Consider the following 23,468-nt stretch of genomic DNA (forward strand, 5'->3'; position numbering starts at 1 on the left):
CATGATTTCACACACATTTCTGCTAGGGCTTCCTCTCATGTTGACTTGTCCTCTCAGTCTGGGAAAGCCCAGTAACTTCTTCCTCAGGCCGCCAGTTAAAGCTGCAGTCAGATCTCGGTGATTCCATCATAACCTGACTTGCACATATACGGAAGGCTCATGGTGGATTAGGGCAAGTGGATTGAAAGGAAAACTATTGGCCATGAGTTTGATACAAAGTAAAATTTATGCACAATGTTATTATGCTCTTTATTTATGCTGTTTTTCCTTGCTGTCTGCAAGGACTTGCCTATTCCTCTTAAATTGTCTATTGGCAGTAGCTTGTCTTAGTTTTGCACACCAGGGAATGCTTACCACTTAATTTAGTTGTTGCCTTGTTAGATCATATAATTTGGTGTATAATTTTTGTGTGTATATTTTCCAAAAGTTTGTCCAAAGTCTCAATTAAAAATCCACCTTTTTATAAACAGCAAATTGGCTTCAAGTTTCTGATTATGCTTTATTTTCATATCAGATTAATTGGTGTCAATTCAGCTTGTTCAGTATCTTGGTGCAGTTGACTTCCTATGCTGCATTTATCACTCAGATCATTTTCAACATAAATACAACAATCCTGATCTGTCTGGCCTGTACGAGAGAATCTGTTGGAGCTCATTATAAATGCTGAAAATACTGGATAGTGATTTTGGAAAATTGTTGACACTGTCCTCAAATCTACCTCCTCGGTGAAATGTGATGGGGTAGGTTGTCCTCTTAATTGCATTGTTATGGATGTTACGTTGCCTGTGCAATTGAGCACAGACCATGTCCTGGGGTCACAATTAATTAAATACTTTAGAAGAACATTGGTGCCAAACACTGCACAGTGTGAGCACACACCATAAGTGAGGAGCTCTGGCATAGCTGAATGTTATAAATGATGCTGGCTGAAGATTATTACAACGTCTTATGGCATGGATTTAAACTTGTGCCATGACGAATGTAATCAATCTTTCTGATTAATTGCTGTAGTCAAAGTAGCCATGTACAGTTTAACTCCCACTTCTATTGTCCGTGCAATACTCGCTGACTTTCCTCCCCTGCCAACCCAAGTGATGTAACACAACTAAATGGAAAAATATTTGCAGTGAAGACCAGGCAGGTTGTATGTGGTTGGGAGATCAACCCTCCCTGTTTACTATTCTGGTAGTGACATAGAATATCACACACACTGTAACTGGTGCTGAGTCCAGTCTTGTGAAAATCAAAAAACTGCAGATGCTGGAAATCTGAAATAAAACAAAAAATGTTGGAAATGCTCAATAAGTCAGGCTGCATCTGTTCCTCCAGCAGTTTGTTTTTTAACTTGAGGATATTGAATATGAACCCCATCTATCTTATGCTCAAGTGAGGGTGTCACCAGTGGCTTGGAGTGCAGCTCTGAGTGTGTGCAAATCCATGTGTTATCTACATAGAGCATCGTGATGACTGAGGTTTGGGTGGTCTTGGTTCTAGAGTGTAGTCCCGCTATGTTGAACAAGTTTATCGTAGTTCTGAAGATTTGCTCTGCTCACACAGGAAGTTTGTTGGAGGTGAGATGCAGCATTGCAGCAAGAAAGGTTGAGAAAGAGGTTATGGCAATGACACAGCCATATTTGAAAACTGACTTCATGGAAAATTGTTCTGTTGTTGAGCCATATGATAGTGGTCAATATCACAACTTGCATATCATCATGGATTGAGCGTAAAATGGAGATGAATTTCTGTGGGCAGCCAAATTTGTGAAGCGTGTTCCATAGCCCATCCCCTTTGATGGAGTCAAAGGCTCTGGTGTGGTCAAAAAAAGCCCATGTGTAGTGGCTGGTGCTGGTTCCTGCATTTTTCTTGGAGTTGTCAAGGGGTGAAGGTAATGTCCATAGTGCCTCTGGATGGACAGAACATCTCTTTAGCCACTGGGAGGAGGCAACTGAGGTGGATCCTGGTGAGAACTTTCCCTGTGGCAGACAGCAAAGAGGTCCCTCTGGAGACACAGTCAGACTTAGAGATGGTCACAACGACAGCATCTCTGAGGTCCCCTGGAAGATATTCCTAGTTGTGGCAAAGATGCAGAAGAAAACGGAGCACCTGAATGAAACCCACATGGTTACAGGGAGAACATGCAAACTCCACACAGGCAGCACCAGAGGTCAGCATTGGACCTGGGTTCTGAAGCTCTGAGGCAGCAGCTCTGTAAGTTGTGCTACTGCAGATGCTGAGGCTGTGGATTTGTGACTGAAAGCCAGTCCTTACAACCATCCATCTGATCCTGGTTATCCAAGTGAATGCTCTTATGTGAGCAAGGACAATAAATTAAGTGTTATCATGCAGACTGAGTATAGCTTGAAGGGAATGCATTTTGGGAAATTAAGGCTGAAGTCTTAAATTTACTAGTCATCTGGAGAGACCTTGTATGGATAATTGACTGCGTTCTCACATAATCACCTCTGGCCTGTCAGCTGGCCTGATACATGCTTTCCCTGGCCACTTCCTTTAGAAGAGTCTGCTTCATTAAATCAATTATGATTTGATCACTCATAAAATTATATTTCTGGAGGTCCTACAGTAATCATTTTTTTTAAAAGCAAGAAAGACACACTTCTTACCATTTTACAAATCAAGGTAGAATCATAGATACTTAGGTATTCGTAAAAGGTTGGATGGCTGTAGGTTAGTGATTATGCAGGTGATTAACTGTGGGTGTCTGCGTGGGATGAATGAGAGACTGTGGGTTACTGAATAAACAAGTAACGGTGTGAGTAAGAAACTGTTTGCCTGACTGAATGATGATTATGTACGTGGGAGGTTTGTATTCAGCCAAATTCCCTGCTGGATTAACCATTACTGAAGCCAGAAACTTCTAAAAAGGGACTTTGCTTTTTTTTTACTTGTAGGTGAGCCCTTGGAAGTGTAACCATATCTCAGGTATAAGCAACATGCTGTATGGGTATCACTGCCAAGTCAGCATTTGTAATGCCCATTCCTAATTGCCTTTTAGAAGTTGGTGATGATCTGTCTTTATATTGGCAACAGTCCTTGTGGTGCAGTACTCCAACAACGCTACAAGGTTGCAGTTCCGGGATTTTCACCCAACAAATATGAGAGAACAGCAATGCCACGGTGATCTTGACTAGAGGGGGATCTTCCATATGAACAGCTGAATTAGGAGCAAGAGTAGACCACTCAGCCCCTCAGGAGTGCTCTACCATTTAATAAGATTATGGCTATTCTGATTTTAACCTGATTTCTGCATTCCCACCTATTCACAGTAATCTTTCACTCCTTTACAAGTATCTATCTACCTTTGCTTTAAAAAATTGCAAAAAAACTCTGCCTCCATCAACCTTTGAGGAAGAAAGTTCCAAAGATTCACATCCCTCTGAGAGAAATAATTTTACATAATCACTGCTGTAAATGGTTGAGTCCTTATTTTTAAACAGTGATGCCTAGATCTAGATTCACCCACAAGAGGAAACATATTCTTCACATCCACCCTGTCAAGACCCTTCAGGATTTAATATGTTTCAGTCAAAACATCTTTAACTCTTCTAAACTCCTGCAGATACATATCTGGGCCATCCAACCTTTCCTCATAAAACAACTCACCCATTCTAGGTATTAATCTAGTGAACCTTCTCTGAACCGCTTGAATGCATAAACATCCTCACTTAAATCAGAAGACACAGTTCTCCAGATGAGGTCTCACCAATGCCGTTCTGTATTCAATTCCCTAACAATAAGACATTCTGTTAATTTTCCTAATTAGTTTTAACCTACATGCTAGCCTTTTGCAAATCATGCACAAGGGAACTCAAATCCCTCTACATCTTATTTTCCCACATTATATTGCACTTGCCAGATCTTTGCCCACTCATTTAACCTGTCTTCACCATATGTCATCTTTACAGCTTACTTTCCTATCTATCCTTGTGTCATCAACAAATTTAGCAACCATGCCTTTGGTGCCTTCATTTACACAAATGTTAAAAGTAAGTTCAGGGCACAGTACTGATTCATGTGGTGTACCACTCATTACATTCAGATCACCAGAAAAAGACCCATTTATGCCTACTCTCCCATTCCTTTTAGCCATTTGGCTGATGATATACGCATGCTGCCATTGTGTTTCCAGGGGTTCAAGTCACATGTTTGAAGTGTTGGCAACCGTCTTGTGGTACTTACAGCAACCATGGTGCACTGGTGTGGAGGGAATGTTTCAGGTGATGGATTGGGTGCCAGTCAGTTAGAGTGCACTGTGTTGGATGGAGATGCAGTTCTAGTGTGTGTGAGCATTCTATTTTCCTCCAGGCTGTGCCTTACAGCTGGTGGAAATGTTTCAGGGAGTCAGAACTTGAATTGCCGACCATGGAACGCCCAACCTCTAAGCTGCTTTTCTGGCCGCAGTACTTACTTAGCTGACTCACATAAATTTTCAGTCACTGGTGATCTCCAAGATGTTGATGGTGGGGGATTTGATGATGAGAATGGCAGCAGAGTGGTGCCATGGCTGGTGCTGCTGACTCAAAGCTTCAGAGACCTGGATTAGATTTTGACCTCGGGTGCTGTCTGTGTTGAGTTTACACATTCTCCCTGTGACAGTATAGGTTTCCCTTGGGTGCTCCGGTTTATTCTCTCATCCCAAGTATGCGGATTGGCAGGATAGTTGGCAACAGTAACTCATATAATAACTTAAACAGTAACTTATATATAACATGATCTGCATTATAATCTGCAAACTCTGGTTAAGAGCTAAAAAGAAAATCTTCATGTTCTATAAACTTTCTGCATGTCAGAGATGGACATCAGCTTCAAACAGATAGTACAATGTCTGACATCACAAACTGTGCCATGTGCCTTTTTAGACCATGCAAATCCTAGCACCTTTCATTGCAAATGCTGGGGAAGTCTAAAGACATTAACTGGAATAAATGCCAACGTGTATTTCATTTCACAGAAAACCTAAGCAAGAACGGATGGTTAAAACCTCCACTTACAATGTTGATGCCATAATTCACTGACCTGATTGGCATGCTTGGTACAACATTTTGTACCTCCCAACATCTTTTCTGATTGTCATACACTTCCATTTGTTCATCACACATATGATAACGATGGTGCATTTAATGAAGTTTGCTTAAAGGCCTTATTCTCTTAGCAACAGGTCATACCCATCTGGGCAACTATCAGCTAATCATAAATCTTGCTCATTGTGGTCTAGCAGTAATCCAGTTGGTATAATTTCATGATTCCACCATAAACATTAGGTACTGTTTAATAATTCCAGTTGCAAATTATAGGCTATATGTACCAAAATCTATAATTACCATGTTATTTAAATATTCCCTACAACTACAAGGTAAATTGAGAGAAATTAATATAGGAAATATATGGAACATATTTTATTTCATTGTTCCTTTATGAACAAGCTGATTTTGTAACCATTTCTCTAAGACTTCAAACCTTTCATGAATTATTTCATGTTAAGTAATAGACCAAGCAAAAGAAACTGTGCTTCAGCACTGCCTGAACTAAGTTCAAAGGTTTCTGTATTAGCTCCTCCTCTGATTTATTTCTTCTTGCTTATTTTGGCAATTAATCTCAGGTGATGCAATTCACATCATGCTGTTGAACTTGTACTGTTTGCTGCCTCTACATTGTGGTATTGGAGAAAATTTACATACTTGTGAGGATTAGATTTTGCTTAATTGAGAAGTTGGTGGAGAATTATCTACCTCATAATCTGACATTTGATTTGCACAGAGTGAATTAATTGTTTCAATTATTAAAATTCCCATGGCAGTTTTGCAAAAACAAATCATGTTCAAAACAGCTTAATTTAAAATGAGAAAAAAATGTTTGAAATACTACAATGCAATTTATAATTATTACATGTATCTGAATTAGTTTAGGCAGAAGTGCACTCGGTGCTCATGGTCTGGAATATTAAGAGCACCATAGAAAGTACATTAATGTTGGCAGGCACTAAGGCTAGGCATCTCTCCAAGGGAGCAGAAATGGGACTAAATGAGGAACCCATGTGCTTCCAGGAAGTCAAGAAAAGATAGCGTTTGGATGCTTCTCCAGCTCAGCTTGGCAATCTGTGGTAAATAACAAAGGCCCTCAAAATTGCACAAGTAATAGTTCTGTGCTGTATTGTTAGGAATCTCTCATGTGCAGCTTGTATTTCTTACCAAATAATAAAATAAAAGAGAATGCAGTAAAAAAAAAGCTGTAAGGCTTTGTGTTGACTGCTTTGTTTTTTATATATTTCAGCCTAAGCAGAGAACTTCGCTCATTTCCTCACAAGAGGTATACAGGCCAAGTCACGTGTATGATCAGTCAGAGGTCAGTTCATCTGCAGGCTACGCCAGCGTTAATACCACACCTCCTGTTAGCCCTGCCAACTATTCCATTGGATCTATGGAGGGCAGTGATTTAATAGGTAAGATTACAATTGTGAATATGAAAAAGATTATAGATTTTGTGTTTTGTCTACTTTAAGGGTGCTTTATAAGTACAAATCATTGATTATATATTTCTTCCTCCAACCTATTTTATGGCCCGATATAGTTAAATGATTCCAACATATTCAAAAATATATGGTGTATTCTTTTTAAAGCATGTCAATGTGGTTGACAAATCATAATTTCAAAAGAATAATTCAGAAGGAACACCCAGTTTGAAACACACTGCCGGGTCTGAAAGGGATAATCTACTGTTTTGCAGAATCCAAACGATTTCTACCAAATGGATTCTTAATAAGACTTCACAGAGAGCATTGATTTACATACATAACCAACAATACATATTAGGGGCAGGAGTCAGCATTAAGCCTTTTGAACCTGCTCCACCACAGAGTAAGATCATGGCTGATCTGATTGTAATCTCTACTCTGCATTCCTGCCTACCTGTGATAACTTTTCACCCATTGTCAAGAATTTATCTATCGTGGCCTTAAAGAAAATATTAAAACACTCTGCTTTTGCCATCTTTGAGGAAGAGAGTTCCAAAGATTTGCAACCGAGAGAGAAAATAAATTTCATCTCTGTCACTTATGAACAACCTTTAATATTTCAATAGTTCGCCTTGTTCTAGACTCTCCCACAAGAGGGTACTCTGATCTATCACAATTGGGCTATTTCTATGTTAGTCACATGGCAGCTTAAATTTTGGGTTAAATTGATCTAAAGGTTTGAACATGTAAGCTAAGGTGGCGCTCTGATCAATATTTAGGAAAGTTATTGTGTCTGATATGTTGAGTTTTGGATGAGACTTTAAGGCCACATTGGCCCCTCACATGGATATAATCAATTTGATATTACTCTTCAAACAAGATCATGACAACTCACACAACACTCTAAGGAGAGATCATTAAAATCATTACCTGATCATTTTTCTCTCTTCTGTTAGTGGGACCTTTCTCTGTTTAAATTGGTTGCCATGTTTCAACATTATAATAGTAACCACACTTTAAAAAAGTGCTGTATTGAGAGTGAAGCACTTTCAAGTCATGGAAAAGGTGTAAAGTATTTTTTCCTATCTTTATTCAATGCAATTTGTGTACAATTAGGAATGAAACGAGTCTTAAATAACACAAGCCAATGCAACCATATATGAAGAAGATAAGAACTTTATTATTATTTCAAGTCAAAAAGAAATTCTTGTGTTTGCTCATGTGGCCAGAAATGTGTCGTCCACATGATCTAGGAGTTTTCTGTCCAATCCAGTTGTTGGTGGAAATATGTTAGAATTAACTTTTCTATTTCCTTAGCCAGTGAGCACTGACCCTGGCAAGTCATCACATTATTGTTTTTGTATCAAGTCATCACATTATTGTTTTTGTATCAATCCCCCAACATGACTGACTGAAAATTAACACAACAGCAAGTACTTAATTAACTAGTTGGAAATGAATTTATTCATGGTGTTTCTCCGGAGAAATATTCTGATAGTTCAAATCCTAACCCTGCCATTCATCTCTTATCAAGCGTGACTTACCACAACTGAACAAAGTCTGTGACTCCTTCAGTCAGTGATTTTGTTGACACAACTGGAATCACAAAGGCTTTAACCAGGGCAATGTAAGCAATATGTCAGAGTATTACAGCTGTTTTAAGGGAAGAAAACATAAGGAGCACAATTATGAGAAGTTCAATAAATGTGGGCATTTGTGTCCTTCTGGAATCTCTCCTAATGTGAAAATAAGTCGTGGCTCTTCATACATAGAATTCAAAGAGGTAATTTTATTTTTTTTCCCTCTTATAGGGTTACACACTGATGATGATATGATTATACACATTATCACTCTAAACATGTTAGTTTTAATAAAATATGAATGCAAATTACAACCAGAAGTACTGACCTGGATTACCACCTGGATACCCAATTATCCTGCACTCACCTGGTTCGATCTGGAAAGCCAAACCTGCTGCATGAGAGCATCCTGAACCCAATCAGCAAGACCTTGCTTAAGTCAACAGTAAGACGGAATTGAGTCATGTGGCAAGCATTAACGTAAACAATTAAAATATTTTAACAATTAAAAAATTGAAGACAGTTACAAATACTTCAAAACTTCACTGCAAACACAAATAATTTAACAAAACCTAGTCTACCTTAATCTTAGCTTTCTTATTCAAAACAACTTTGTCTAAGATCAATGAGCGAATTTCTCAGCATAAGTCCCCAATACCAAGAATTTTGCAGAATGCCAGAAAACACAACACAACACAAATATTTTTAAAAAGGTATTCAAAATTTCTGTCTTGGTTGAAGAAAAAATTTGAGACTGGATTTAAGTACTTGATTATTCACGCACTCAGCTGTCATCTAAGGAGTGCTTCAGAAAAGTCACAGGGCATAACTTGAACCCACCATGCCAGTCAGCTCTCCAACTGAAATAAACCAAGAGCAAAGGTTTGGCAGGCCTCCGGGTTTTGTTTTTAGCATTGATGCATCACATATTTACAGAGAGAGTGGAAATCCTTACGGCTGACATATGCCATTATATTGGTTGGTAGCAACTAAGTCTCCGTATGGATTTACTAAGCTGGCAAAATCAAAAGTAAGTTCAGTTGAATGTTCAACTGGTTCTTGTGTACACTGAGAAGAATGAATGAATTAATTAAATAGTGCTTGAGACCGATCTGCTCATCAGATCCTGAACAGAGTTGATCATGAAGCCTTGACTAATACCATGACAATCACTTACGATTGTTTGCAATAAGCCTATGGCCACCATACAATTTTGGACAGCTGGGGCATTTTAAGCCACAGGCAAAACAGCTGGAGTTATTGAAGAGTCAACAATAACATTTGGAAAAGCTTTCCAAATGAGCCTGAGTCTAAATCTACAAAAACTGCTTTACTGAACTAACTAGAAATTGATCTGTGGCTGCATATCCCTTTCCAGGAGTCAGGCTTCCCAACTGTTCCATCTGGCATAAGTACAGAAATGGTACTTTCAGAATCAGAGTCAATATTGTTTCTATCAGTACTGTGCTTTTAGTTCTATGGTGTTTTCAAAAATAGGATTCCCAGCTCATTCTACACAAGTTCAAGATAAGAGACCCCAAACCCTCTGCTTCATATTCAATTACATAATCATTGGCAAATCTCTACCATTGTATCAGCTACATCAATCCTACATGTGACAGGTCAGAGGCTACCATTTTGCAACAAGATCCAATTCTTTACACCATCTGTAAAGCAGAAGTCAGGAGCGTGAGGGAATGCTATCCTCTACTCTGGATAAATACTGTTGCAACACAAGAAGCTCAGCATTATTACCTAGTAAAGCACTTTGGTTGAGAAGTATGCCGTTCACCAACATAAACATTCACAAACATTGATCATGCCTTCTGTGTGACTTTCTACATGATGCCCTGTAGCAAGTCAACAAGGCTTCCTCAGCACAACCACACAAACTGTGCTTTACTTTTGGGAGATACTTTATCCTCCGAACCCTGCAGATCAGGGTAAAAGATTAGCCTGGGTTTCTGCATCAGATTCTTAACCTATGATTTCTGAAGACTACACCAAAGTAGACATTCCTGAATGATGCATTTGGGTTTGGTTGTAAAAGGTGTAACATATGTGTTGCAGGTAATGTTGTGCTCTCAGTCCTTTAAGATTGGGTTCATGTGACGAGCTGCTGGCCACTGTTGCAGTAGGGCTTGCTGCAGAGAATGCTGGAAGAAGGCTACTTCAAAACAAAGCAACTACGATGATGCTAGTTGGTCCTGTAGGCTATTTCATAAATAATGCACCTTTGTTGATAGTTTAAACTACTCTTTACAGTGTCTTAGAGAGTGAAGAAGGGAGATAACGAGGCATGGTGTCAGGAGTGCCAGTTCATGAAATTATGTTTTAAGTGCTACGCTTGAATTGGAACACCACACACCAGGTGCGATCCCTTGTGACTGGTATAATGTGGATGTGTGCTGAGAAACTGAAAAATGTGGGATTCAATTGAGGAGTATCTGATGGAACAGATATTGCCATTGGAATTCCAGGAAGTATGTAACCAGAGAATGGAGAGAGTGGAAAGTTTACACTGTAAATTGAGACTATAAGGGATGAAACAGAGCAGAGAGAAGTACACTCTGCCAGTCAGAGCGTTTCCTTAAGACCACGTGCTAGTACTCGGGGGAGGAGGCACACTGCCTGCTCCGGCTTCTCCCATACCAGCCTTTTCACACTAACCCATGGGATGATTCATTGCTGGATTTGTGCCTGTTTCCTGGCATCCAGATTCAATGGGGAGGACAGGAGTTCCCACAAGGTTCTCTGTGCAGCAGCACCATCAGTAATGCATTTCTCTGTAAATGATGCTGCAATGGCCCCTATCAGTGCTGATTCCATTTGTGTTCTCTTTATCACGAGAACATATCCTGTCCACTGAATGAGGTAGTGTTGGTGTAGAGGTGTTATTGTAGCTCAATGATCATAAGAAAAGTATTGAATCACTCCATAAAGCCTTTATTACTAGTAAGTAAAAAATTGCAATGCTTTATATTTTAAAAAATGCTGACTTCTTTAAATTAATTGTTTTCCCCTCCCCAATAATTTGAGAAATCGGTACAATTAGTCATCCAATGGCATACATTTTACCCCTATGTTAAATTCACAATAGGTTGTTACAATCAACAAACTCAAATCAAAGTGCCATTTTTTATTTGACAGTAAATCAGCTAAGGTAAACTACATTTGCGCAAGTGGCTTGTTTCTGTCATCATTAGAAATTGCATAAGAATTGTTTCAAGGCTAAAGATTTAAAAAAGTTTGCAACATAATTGCTTTTGATAGATCTACTTTTTAAAAGCTACGAGCAGTTTAGAAATCATCAGATTTCATTTGAGGGATATGTCAGTCTGGCAGTAATGCTCTATTGAATCTGGATTACTAATAGCATTAGCCGTTCCATCTTGGCAGGAAAATATTTTGCTAATATGGTAATAATGCAAATGATAAATAATTTTAATGAAACTAGAAGAAGTGACATGAAACTAGAGAAAAGAAACATCTCTGGAGCTGCTTAATTTAGGAGGATCAGATAAACTAATTTTAATAATTCTTGTTATTCGGACCATCCTGGCCAAAAATATTGAGCATCCAAATGCCATTTATATTTGAAGTAAGCACAGAATGCAGCATTTGTTCCTGCCATTGTAGCCCATCTTGTTCCATTGAAAGGCTCAGTGTGATGTTAGTAGGCGTTGAATGATGCTGGAACAGTTCCATTATGAGCTCTCTGCTGTTACAGTGAAGCTGCAGGAATAATATGACAGTGTGAGTCAGATTGCTTCTGCAGCTGACGCACTTGGGAGATGTTTTGCAGCTCTGGAGAGAGCCTGGCACTACCATACCTGAAGGGCTTACTTTTCATGGAGAGCACTGATTACTAAGAGTACCAGACCCACTTCAGCTGCTAGTTTATTTTAAAATCCTGTTTGGACAAGCTAATGAACTGATGTTGCATTCTTCAGTGGGAGTGCCAAGATGGCAATCTGTCAGCAGTGAGCACAAAGTAGAGTTCAATTTTTTCCACAGGATTGGATTTTTTGTGTTCTGTGTTATTAATTTTATGACACCAGCTGTACTGTTTCCAAGGAAACAGGCACTGTGCAAGCAACATGCGTATTACTTTGTATTTTTCTGTGAAAAAAAAAGTGAAAAAGGAGGCTTCAAACAATCTGTGTGAAAATATTGTCATTTTTAAAGAACAGCAAACATTGTTCCAGAGTTAATTCACCTCTCTGTAATGTGATTTTAGGACCATGTTTTGTCTACGTATGTGTGTCTTTAACAAATGGCACATATTATAGAAAATAATGCATCCTGCTGAATGAAGTTGTCCAAAACTTAGACTGTTTAATTCCCACAGGAAGAGCTGCCTTGGGTTGTCCCTCACTAACAACTAGGACCAGCAATTCTGGCATTCAACAAGTCTGATAGAAAGATGCTTCTTAGACAATATCATAGCAAAACAAAATGGTGCAATCAAAAATATTAGTGTATACAAGATGATTTTTTTTCAATTTAGTTTTGAGCAACTAGATTTGTTTTTGCAGGACCCATCATTTTTAGCTTCTGGGACATTACTTTTAGGTGTCTGCCTTGGTTCAGTAGCATATCTTTTATCTCTGAGACAGTAAAACTATAGTGTGGGAAATATGGTACCAGCTGGCACCCAACAAACACTTGCATAATGTAATGAACTAAATGAACTGATAATTTAAGGACATGAAAATGATCACACCCTGCTCCAGAAATCTGAACACAACATCTAAACTGATACATAAGTACTGTGGAAGGCCTGACGGTCAGAGAGCTCAGATGAGCTGTTGGCCTTGAGCTTCCAATTAAAAGCCAGCAGATTCCATAGATTTCCCAGCCCTCAAATTGGGAATCTTCCTGCTGAACCGCCCCTGTTACCCTGGCGCAAGTCCAGTTGGCCTATTGATTTTAATGGAGGAAATCAAATGGAAAGGAAGTTAAGTACAGGCTCATTTTCTTTTTAAGTGAATTGGTTGATTTAAATGTATTTAATGTTCTGAGTGTTATGAAGCGCCTTTATTCTTAAATTGTTTTAAGAATTTAAAACATTTTCATTATTAATTATTTCTTGAGCATTTTTGAATATTTATGAATGTCAGAGACATTCATAAGTATTCAATCTCCTTGACCATTTTGACAGCCGGTGAATCTGGGAGCAGAACTTCATCAGTTTCCAGGGTCATTCTGGGAGGGAACCTGTCAGTTTCAGTCAGACAGGCCCTCTGCTGGACTGGTCTCCCTGATCAGCAGGACTGACTGAATCTGAGGCTCAATTTGAGATAAGAGTGGATTTTGAGGGCAGGCAATTGGCAGGCTCAGGTGGCTCACCAATCACAGGAAGATCTGAGCCAGTGAAGCATTTCCACCCTCTTGGGGGGATGCAACTGATTCAGTGACACTGTATGAATAAGAGCAGGGAGTTCTCCCCATTGCCTGGCCAACATTTATCTCCCTTTCAGCTTCATTAATGTAAATAATGGACCCAAACGCAAATAGTGCAGATGCTGAAAGTTTGAAAATATTGGAATGCGAAGCAGGTCAGGCAGCATTTCGAAAGAAAGAAACCAAGAGTTAACATTTCAGATCACTGATCTTTTCTTGGATTATCAGGACATTCAGTTCACTGCTGTTTGTGGGTGAGTCCCTGGATGCCAGTCGGCAATATTTTCTACAACACAGCATTTTGGTGCACAATGCAGTCATAAAAGATGATATATAATTGCAAGCACTTCTTTACTTCCCACTTTCCAGTTCACTTCCTATCACTTCATCTCACCAAGATGAAAAACACGATGATGCTGGAGGAACTCAGTAGGCCAGGCAGCATCCAAGCAGGCGGTCAACGTTTCGGGTCAGGACCCTTCTTTAGGACTGAAGATAGGAAAAAAACGAAGCCCAATATATAGGAGGGAAAAGCAGAGCAGTGATAGGTGGATAAAAGAAGGGAGGCAGGGTGGGCACAAAGTTGGGATAGGTAGATGCAGGTAAGAGACAGTGATAGGCAAGTGCGGGGGAAGAGGGGAGAGCAGATCCACCGAGGGATGGGTCAAAGGTAAGGAGGGAAAAAGGGGGGCAGAAAAAAAGAAAGAGAGATAGGCTAGGAAAGAAGAGGCATGGTGTTACTTAAAGTGGGAGAATTCAATGTTCACACCGTTAGGCTGCAAGGTTCCAAGATGGAAAATGAGGTGCTGTTCCTCCAGTTTGTGCTTGGAATTCTCCTGGCAGTGGTGGAGGTTGAGGACTGACATATCTATGATGGAGTGGGAGGGGGAGTTGACGTGACTGGCAATGGGGAGATGCAGATCGCGACATCTCACCACATCTCTTGGTTCATCTAAGACCTAACAAAACATATCATGTTTGTGGTTGAGGCTGATAGTTGATCTGGGAATTGTCCCTTTGGAATTGTATATGGAACATTTATACGATGGCAATTGGTGGGATGCTCTACTCTTTTAATTTAATTTCTTTGGGGCATTTATATGATGCAAGTATGTTAATAAAACCTGCTATTGTGAGGTAAAGTTGCTTTTGTGAGGTTGTATTATAGATGGGCTTATCGAAGTTAGAGAGCTGGTGCTATAATTGTTTAGTGTTGCTCTTGTTGACTGGATTTAATCTCTTTCTGATAGTGTAGGAGTATAGCTTGGTATGTTGCAATGAAGGTGGGTTATGACTTAGACATTGTTGACTAAGTTGTTGACAAAAGTTCTATTTTTAATGTAAGAAGCTAATTATTTGCTTGTTAAGGATGAGATATATCGTGCTTTACAAAGATAAATGCTGTTATACAGTAACTTTGATGTTTACAGATCTAAAATGTGACACAGGTTAGAAAATAATTTTTCAATGTGATTGTTTTTAAAGCAGATTTAGTTGTCATTGCATTTTGCTGATGTACAGTTTTATCAAGACACTGTAAAAAGTCAGAAAAATCATAAAATTACATGGTCAATCTGCAGTAGCCTTTATTTACAGTAAAATATATGTATATATTTGAGTATTTGAAAAGGGAGTCCTGAGAAAATGCTCAAGAATAGGTAAATGGCACCTTAATGAAGATTATATTTTTGCCGAGTAATTAAAAGAAAAGATATTTAATTTTCAATATTTCAACACAAAGGTGAATTTCAAAGAAATGTCCCAGAACAGCTTTCAAAGTATTGTCATGGATTCATAAAGAATTTGAAGAATTTGTGAAAGGACAACAGGATTTAATTTTCTACTTTGCTGCCCATTAGCACAACAGATTTAAACACAAAGGATACATTAGGAGGGTTAACGATGGAAATGTAGCTGATGTCGAATGTGTGAAACTCCAAAGGTCGTTTGATAAAATACCCCATAATTGGTTTGACATCTTGATTTAAACTCAAGGAATAAAAGGGGTTGTAACAACAGTGTAGGAGTACTGTGTAGGAAACAGAGTAATGGCAAAAGATGTTTTTTGGACTGAAGGGGAATATAACATGGAGCTCCCCAGGGCTAGTGCTAAGACTGCTGTTTTACTTTACATATATTCATGATTTGGATTTAGGTGTACAAGGCACAAATTTCACATTTGCCAATGACACTAAATATGAAGGCTTGTTGATCTGAGAGGAGAATTGTAGCAGCCTTCAAAAAAATACTTAGATCAAGTGGAATGGGTGGATGGCATTTAATACTGAGAAATGCAAAGTGTTACATTTTGGTGGAAAGAATGAGAAGAGTCAATATAAACTGTGGAACATAATTCTAGTAGGTAGACAAATCTGGAACTGTATGTGCATAGTTATTGAAAGTAACAGGGCAGGTAGAGATAGTGGTTTAAAAGAAGTATGCAGGATCCTGGGCTAAATTGAGGTACAGGTTACAGAGGCAAGGAAGTCACGATGAAGCTTTATAAGATACTGGTATGGTCACAATTAGAGCATCATGCCCATTTGGATGTCACATTTTAGGTGAAGCTGAACCAGTCGGGAACAGAAGAATAGAAAAAAAAGATAGAGAGGAATTATTTCCATTGACAGAAGGGTCAGGAACCAGATGACATAGAATGAAGGTGACTGGAAAAGAATCAAAAGTGACATGAGGAAAAACATTTTTATGCACCAAGTGTTTGGGATCAGGATTGCACTGGCAGGGATAGGAGTGAAGGTAGTTTCAAGTGTAGCATTCAAAGGGGAGCTGGAAAAATATCTGAAAGGAAAGAGCCTTGGGACTGGCTGGATTGCTGTTACATGGAGCTGATACAGACACAACATACCAAATAACCTGTTTCCATGTTGTAGTGTTCTGTAATTCTGTGATACATTGTGATGATTAATATGGTATTTTGCAATGCAAGATAAAGTTTTAAAGAGTAAAGCAATCTAGCTTCAATTCTAATGCACCCTCCCCTCCTCCATACACACATAAACTCCCATTCCCAGAAAAACGATGTATGAAATCTTAGCGTTTAAATATGTGTTATTATTTATTTAATAATCACAATTAATAGCACAAGTAAGTTAATAACCACTTAATATTACCTAATGAAGGAACCATAACATATACAAAATATGTACGGATAAAGTCTCTGTGGTAATGTCAGAATTAACTGAAAATTGTCCACAAAATTAATTATCTTCCAGCAGCTGTGAAATGTCATTATCACTTTCACCTGTAATCTACTTCCATTTGAAAGCTATTAGACATAAAAGTGCTAATTATCAGAACTGCTAATGTTAATAATTGACATCTAGAACCCTTAAAATACTGCTAACCAATGTTGTCAATATTTACATATGTGTTTCCATTTGATGTGAAATGGCAATCTTGCAAATTTCAAGGCAAGAAATTGCTGGGACCATGGCAGAAATTTTTGTATCTTCCTTAGCTGTTGGTGAGGTACTGGAAAACTGGAGGATATATTGTGCATTTATTTAAGAAGGGCTGCAAGGACAAGCCAGGGAATTATTGGCCAGTGAACCTAACGTCAGTAATGGGAAAGTTACTGGAGGGGATTCTAAGAGACAGGATTTACCAGCATTTGGAAAGGCAAGGACTGATTAGGGACGTGTCAGTATGGCTTCGTGTGTGGGAAATCATATCTCATCATGAATTCGATTGAGTTTTTTGAAGAGGTGACCAAGCGGACTGATGAGGGCCTGGCAGTAGATATTGTCTGCATGGACTTTAGCAAGGCTTTTGACAAGATCCTACATGATAGGCTGGTCTGGAAGGTTAGATCACATGGGGTCCAAGGTGAGTTAGCCAATTGGATACATAATTGGCTTGGTGGTAGGAGTCAGACGATGGTGGTGGAGGGTTGTTTTTCAGATTGGAGGCCTGTGACCAGTGGTGTGCTGCAGGTATCGGTTCTCGGTCCCCGGTCCCCTGTTATTTGTCATATATATTAATGATTTGGATGAGAATGTCATTTACATGATTCGTAAGTTTGCAGATGACACCAAAATTGGTGGTCTGGTGGACAGTGAAGAAGGTTGTCTAAGGTTACAACAGGATCCAGATCAACTGGGAAAGTGGGGAAAATGGCAGTTGGAATTTAACTTGGACAAGTGTGAATTGATGCATTTAAACCAGGGCAGAACATGCACAAAATGACAAGGCACTGGGGAATGTCCAAAGGGTACAAATACCATTGTTCTCTAAAAATTGTGACATAGGTAGACAGGGTGGTGAAAAAGGTGTATGGCATGCTTGTTGGGATGTCATGTTATAGCTGTATAAGACATTGGTGAGACCGTTCCTAGATTATTGTGTGTTGTTCTCATTATCACGATAAAGATAGGATGTGATTAAGTTCGAGAGAGTGCAGAAAAGATTCACAAAGATGTTGCCGGGACTGGAGGGCTTGAGTTATGAGGACAGGCAGGATATGCTTGGACTGTTTCTCCTGGAGTGAAGGAGGCTGAGGGGTGACCATATAGAAGTTTATAAAATCATGAGGGGCATAGATAAGGTGGATGATCAGAGTCTTTTTCCCAGAGTAGTGGAGTCTAAAGCTAGAGGGCGTAGGGTTCAAGTGAGAGGGGAAAGATTTAAAGGGGACCTGAGGGGCAAATTTTTCACACAGAGGGTTGTAGGTGTAGAGGGAAATGGGCCAAAAGCAGGCAAATGAGACTAGCTCAGGAAGGCAGCTGCTGGGCCAAAGGGCCTGTTTGCATGCTTTATAACTCTCTATAACTCTCTAACTATGTCTCTATATTCTCAGCCTTGTGGCCTATAACTGCCCGGCCAAGCATGTTTCTCAGAGAAATTTTAAAATTTTATCCTCCACAACTCTTTGATTGATTGTGTGTGCATTGGCAGCTGCCATCTCTGTCTATTGTAGACTGCAAAGCAGCACAGAAATCTGAATCTTCTCCTAGCAGAGAATTTCTTGTTTCTTAAGAAATAGTGGGTGTGAGCTTTAAAAGATCAAAGAATTTAGAGCATTCAAATTTCAATGTGTAGCTATTAGATTAGAAATATTATCCATCTGTATATATTTCCTGTCAATTTCTCCCATTATAAATTACTTTTTCTTGTGATAGACATTGTCTATATTAACATTTTACCCAGATTTGCCTGCATTGGGTGCTGTGTGAGTCCTTAATGGCCGAAGATGGCATCTGCAGTCTGCATGAACACTTGTGGTATAAGTTGTGGCACATGCCAAATTGGTGAAGATGTCCACTGGTTTGTTGACACCTGAGTTGTCATTTTGAAGCTTATTGTCCCCAACTGATCTGTCTCCTTTCCTTAATCAAGTTTAATAACAATCTACCTGCCGGATTGCTCTTACAAAAAAAACTGTATGGATGCAACAGGCCGAATAACCTCCTTCCCTGTAGTGTGTAATTCTATGATACCTGTGCTGATTAATATGGTATTTTGCTGTGTGGTGGGATAGCATGTTAAACATTGCTCTTTACAGGTTAGCTGCTGGTTGATTTCTTTTGTTGTCACTATAGATTACAAGTTTTGTGCTTTCTGGAGCTGTAATCCTTTGCAATGAACAATGTGATTTGACAGGGCCTGAGAGACATTCTGCTGACCAAATCTCACTAGCTAATTGCTCCCTGATATGTGTCCATTGGTCTCTGAGAAGTCAATATGATAAAGAGAATAAGCAAATGAGAAGAAGCTGCCAGAACGTGAGGAGAGGGTGTGGGACTGGAGAGTTGCCTTCTGAGGTATTCAGGTAGGAACTTTTCTGCCTGAACCTCAAAGAGGAACGTCATTGAAGTTTCCCATCCGCAGCAGAATGTCAGAGTACGGTGAGAAACAAATTGTCAATGGTCAAGGTTCCCATGCAATGAGTCTTTGTGTATCTGGCCCCTACCAGCCTGGAACTGGAGGTATTTGTAACCATTCACAGGTTGCAGTCCACTGCTGCTTTTGGGAGGGCACTGATACTCCCAGTCAAAGAGAATTGATTGCATTTTGTTCTGTCTTGGTGGAGAGCAGCAGGCCATTTTGAGGGTTGGTACCGTAGACTGCATGCACATTGCTTTATATATCTAATCTGCCCTAAAATGAAACAGAAGGCAATTCCACACTCTCGACTTGCAGCTGGGGGGTGAACATATCCAGCAAGTTATGCAGTCATTGCTCAGTTTCCTGGCTGTAGTTTCTCTTCATTTGCATTTGAACCACCCTGGCAAATCAAAGTGTGGCTGCTGGACATCATGGGCTTTCCTTTGACGATTCAGTTGATGACCCCAAAGCAAAACCCACACATACTTGGGCAGCATGCTTACAAGCAGTAGCTAATTTAGGGATTCCAATCGATTCTCTATCTGTTTGGGTGGGGGAGAAAGGTTTTTTCTTTTTGTACTATCCTTTGACCATATATTCACAGCCATGTGTTGCAAAATATTCTTCATATTGTGACTTGAATTGGACGTGAATATGTATGGATTTTTTATATGCCCATTGCAGTAATTAATAGAAGGTTCATTCTTCATGCTTATCCCCAACTTTCAACTAATTTGGCTTAATTGCGGCATCAGCAAATTTTTCAATGAACAGTATAACAAGATTAAAGACGCATGCCTTTGTTAAGTGTTTGGAAGGAGTTATAGGAATATCACAATGATGTAACTTGTCTCTGACACAACATACTCCACAGCATGTTTGTCCACAACTGGTAAAGGTTTGCACAACACATTTCCATTTAAGAAAAATGAACCCATCTCATCATTTTGAAAGCCAAATAATTTCCTAGATTTTTATGGGTCACTTTTTACATTATAACTAATTTTGTTCATGCCATGTTCCACATAATGGGTTAGTCTCCCAGATCATTTGTAGTTTCAGCTTCTGATCAAGATATGTTAGAACTTCTATTCAAATGAAGTAAGGTTGTAGGGGGTTATTGATTATTCTATATTTTGTGTGTGCTGGCTATGCAGTGTGGAGTCATACAATACTGAATGTTACTGCTGTGAAGATATTGGTAGGCAGATATTAGTGACTTATTCCGTCAATGCTGAGCTTCTGTAATCGGCCATAATATCTTATTGTAAGGAGGGGCTTATGTTACTCAGTATTATAATCAAATCCTGTTTATCTTGTAAAGCAATAAGATACTTGAAATAAATGTTAAGTTTGGCACAGAAAGAATTTTACTTCCATTTTTATTGGCAGTCATTTTTTTGGTTTTGCTCCCAGTACTGGTGAATGCATTTAAACTGTGTGGACATGTCGTTCTCCAAAAGGCTTTACTTTCTTTTCTTCCCTAGTGGTTGAGGGGGTGGTGTGCCTGGGTGGGTGGACATTTCAGCTGCAGTATTTGGGTCTGAAAGAACATCCCTATGGTTCCCTTACATGGGAAATAATTACATTGACATTATAAATAAAAATGCCTCTGTATTCAAATTGCAAAACAAATTGTTTATCTTTTTTAATGAATCCAATTCATTTTTTAAGTGCGATGCCACTTTTTAAGTTGCGGCTCTTCAGTAGCAATTTTATTCTTTGCTGAATTTTCTATTTGAATTTATATTTTGACAGTATTAATTGTTTATTTTATATCAGTGATTGCTTAGGTGTTTTTAAAAAAAAATCTGTATGCACAGTGATTAGGTTAAAGAAATGTCAATCTTATAATTAGGTAAGTTGCTTTTTGCAATGCAACTCCTTTATTATCCTGTCCCCCATTTTTTATCATTGGATAATCTATAAAGATTATAAATTATAAATAAAACAACATTCTTCTTGCACAAAATGGCCCAGATTTCCTGAGTAGGGCCTGCTGACTGCATTTGCTACTGCTATTCCCTATTCCAGTTCACTGACTCTGGAAGGCCTCTCGCACTGGCCCAGACCCTCCTGAAGCCAAGTAACAGGCCCTGAGCAGTGGCAGTGCCTCAAGCAAGGTAATGAATGTCGTGGGCAGGCAGAAGCAAGTCCTGCCCAAGAAACTCCTGTAAAAGTCTTTAATTGCCAGAAAAGCCATGATCTCAACTGCCAAAGCTGTAGTGTTTATCAATTTAGAAACATTTAAAAAAGCTAATAAAAATTATGCAACTTTGTAATCTAAAAATAAAAATCAACTGAAGTATAGATAGCATTAAACGAAACACAAATAATTGTAAGCCTTATAAATAAAATAAAACCTCCTTCTGCTTCTAGCTTGGGGCTGAATCTGAAAGCAGATTCCCCAGTGTAAATGCCAGAGAACCTTAACAAGATCTTCAGCTGGAAAATGGCTGGTAAAGCTCAGCCAGTTAGTTTGGGATTTCTTTGTTTGCTGGAGCGTGCCAACACTTACCGACACATACACTGAGAAATATTGGAAGTTCCGCGTGGAACTGGCTGGCAAGACTCAAGGCACAGAATATACTATACTCCCTTGAAATTAATTTAATTTCCATGAATGATGAAAAGAGTTGTCTTAATTTACTGGGAGCAAGTTGCTGTTGAATGTGTCTTTGGACAATGCTCTTTGCTATTGTAGAATGCCAAAAAATGAAACAGCATTTCCACTCCACAACACTGATATTCTTCATCTTGATGAGCACAAAATTCAAACAGAATAAATATAAATAAAGATTATTTTTAAATTTTCCCCACTTCATGCTATCAGAAGATGGACATTGAGGATTCCCTGTGTATCAACACCATAAACATCTTACTTATGAAGGTACTCAGAGAAAACCTTCTATCATAGCTAATGGGATGACTCCCTGCAGCTCATATTCTTGCACTACACTCTAAATTGACTGATTAAACATGAATTGTCAGCCCAAAGGTAAAGAGAAGTGACTTTTACTGCTGCAGTTTTCCTTGATTGACAAATCTCTCCCACTTTAATGAATCATTTTCCATCAAAGTGGGGAAACCTTGCCTATTCTGCCAGGATGAAGTATTTGCCTCTGATCAGATTGCACCCTATAATCCTAGAGCTGTAATGTCAATGTTCAACTGCTTCACCAGCTATTTATTCAGTGAACCTTGTGGAGCCAATTTTATGAATTTTCACTCTGCTGACAGGGACTCATTCTGTGTGTGTGCAGTTCATAAATATTGGGTCTGCAAAATCACAAGCCAGTTTCACAGTTTGAGGTAAAGGAGGGAATAAATGTTGGCGGGATGGGGTTGAGGGGTAAATGTGGCAGTGAAGAATGTTAAACTATGGTACAGGCATGCATGAGCCTCTAAGAGGTATGATCATTGTTTATTGCAAGTGGCATTGGCGTCCTGAGACCAAGTCTGCTGGAAGTGGCTTCTTAAATCATGATCACTGCTTTTAAAAGCCATATTTTAGTTCCTCCAGTTATATTTTCTCCTTGTATTGCTGTATTTTTTCCCTTTCTATTCATTCCTTTCTTTACTTGCTATAGGGTGTTGAAATGTCACCATAAAATGTTCTGGGATTAGATTTCAGTTTGTAAGTTCCAAATACATTGCATGATTCAGATAAGACAGTGGATTCCAAGAAGGTGGTAGCAAATGCTGCTGTTTTATCCATAAGCGGTATGATTGGGATCCCTCACCTAACAAGTCAGAGAGGCCATCTCGCCACTATCCTCCCTTTGTACTTCAAGCTGTCAAAGTTGCACCATCTGCTGCAAGCAACATGGTGAGTTCATTGCAGATCAGCAAAGTTACCACTGCAAGAAAAAGGCATCTGTTAGATCAAATGTTCTGCAGAGGCCACATGCATCAAGCAAGGTTTCAACTCTGTCAGAGACAACAACTTGTTACACAGAGATGGGTAGTGTGCAGAGATTTTCCTGACTGGCAGACTCCATTTGAGGGCAAAGCATCATAGAAATTACCTATGTCAGCTTCTTAAACTTACCCGATGACCATATGACCAAAAGAGGCTTGTGCCCTTTTAATGCCCAGTGCACTCTGACCCCAGCAATATTATTTTACTTGCTGTTGCCCATGAAGCAGCTTTAAAGCCATCATTTTTT

General features: G+C 39.1%; 1 protein-coding gene across 14 annotated transcripts in view; it reads left to right on the forward strand.

Annotated features, from left to right (window-relative positions):
- The window catches only part of anks1b (ankyrin repeat and sterile alpha motif domain containing 1B), a 609,252-nt gene that overhangs the window by 476,710 nt on the left and 109,074 nt on the right, over positions 1-23,468 (forward strand). For all 14 annotated transcript variants that reach the window (XM_052034200.1, XM_052034196.1, XM_052034194.1 and 11 more), the window contains one exon: positions 6,289-6,457. In XM_052034200.1, coding sequence (XP_051890160.1) covers positions 6,289-6,457 — 169 coding nt within the window. The remainder of the gene's footprint in view (positions 1-6,288; positions 6,458-23,468) is intronic.

Source organism: Pristis pectinata, chromosome 19 (genome assembly GCF_009764475.1).
Source record: "Pristis pectinata isolate sPriPec2 chromosome 19, sPriPec2.1.pri, whole genome shotgun sequence".
NCBI classification, from domain to species: domain Eukaryota; kingdom Metazoa; phylum Chordata; class Chondrichthyes; order Rhinopristiformes; family Pristidae; genus Pristis; species Pristis pectinata.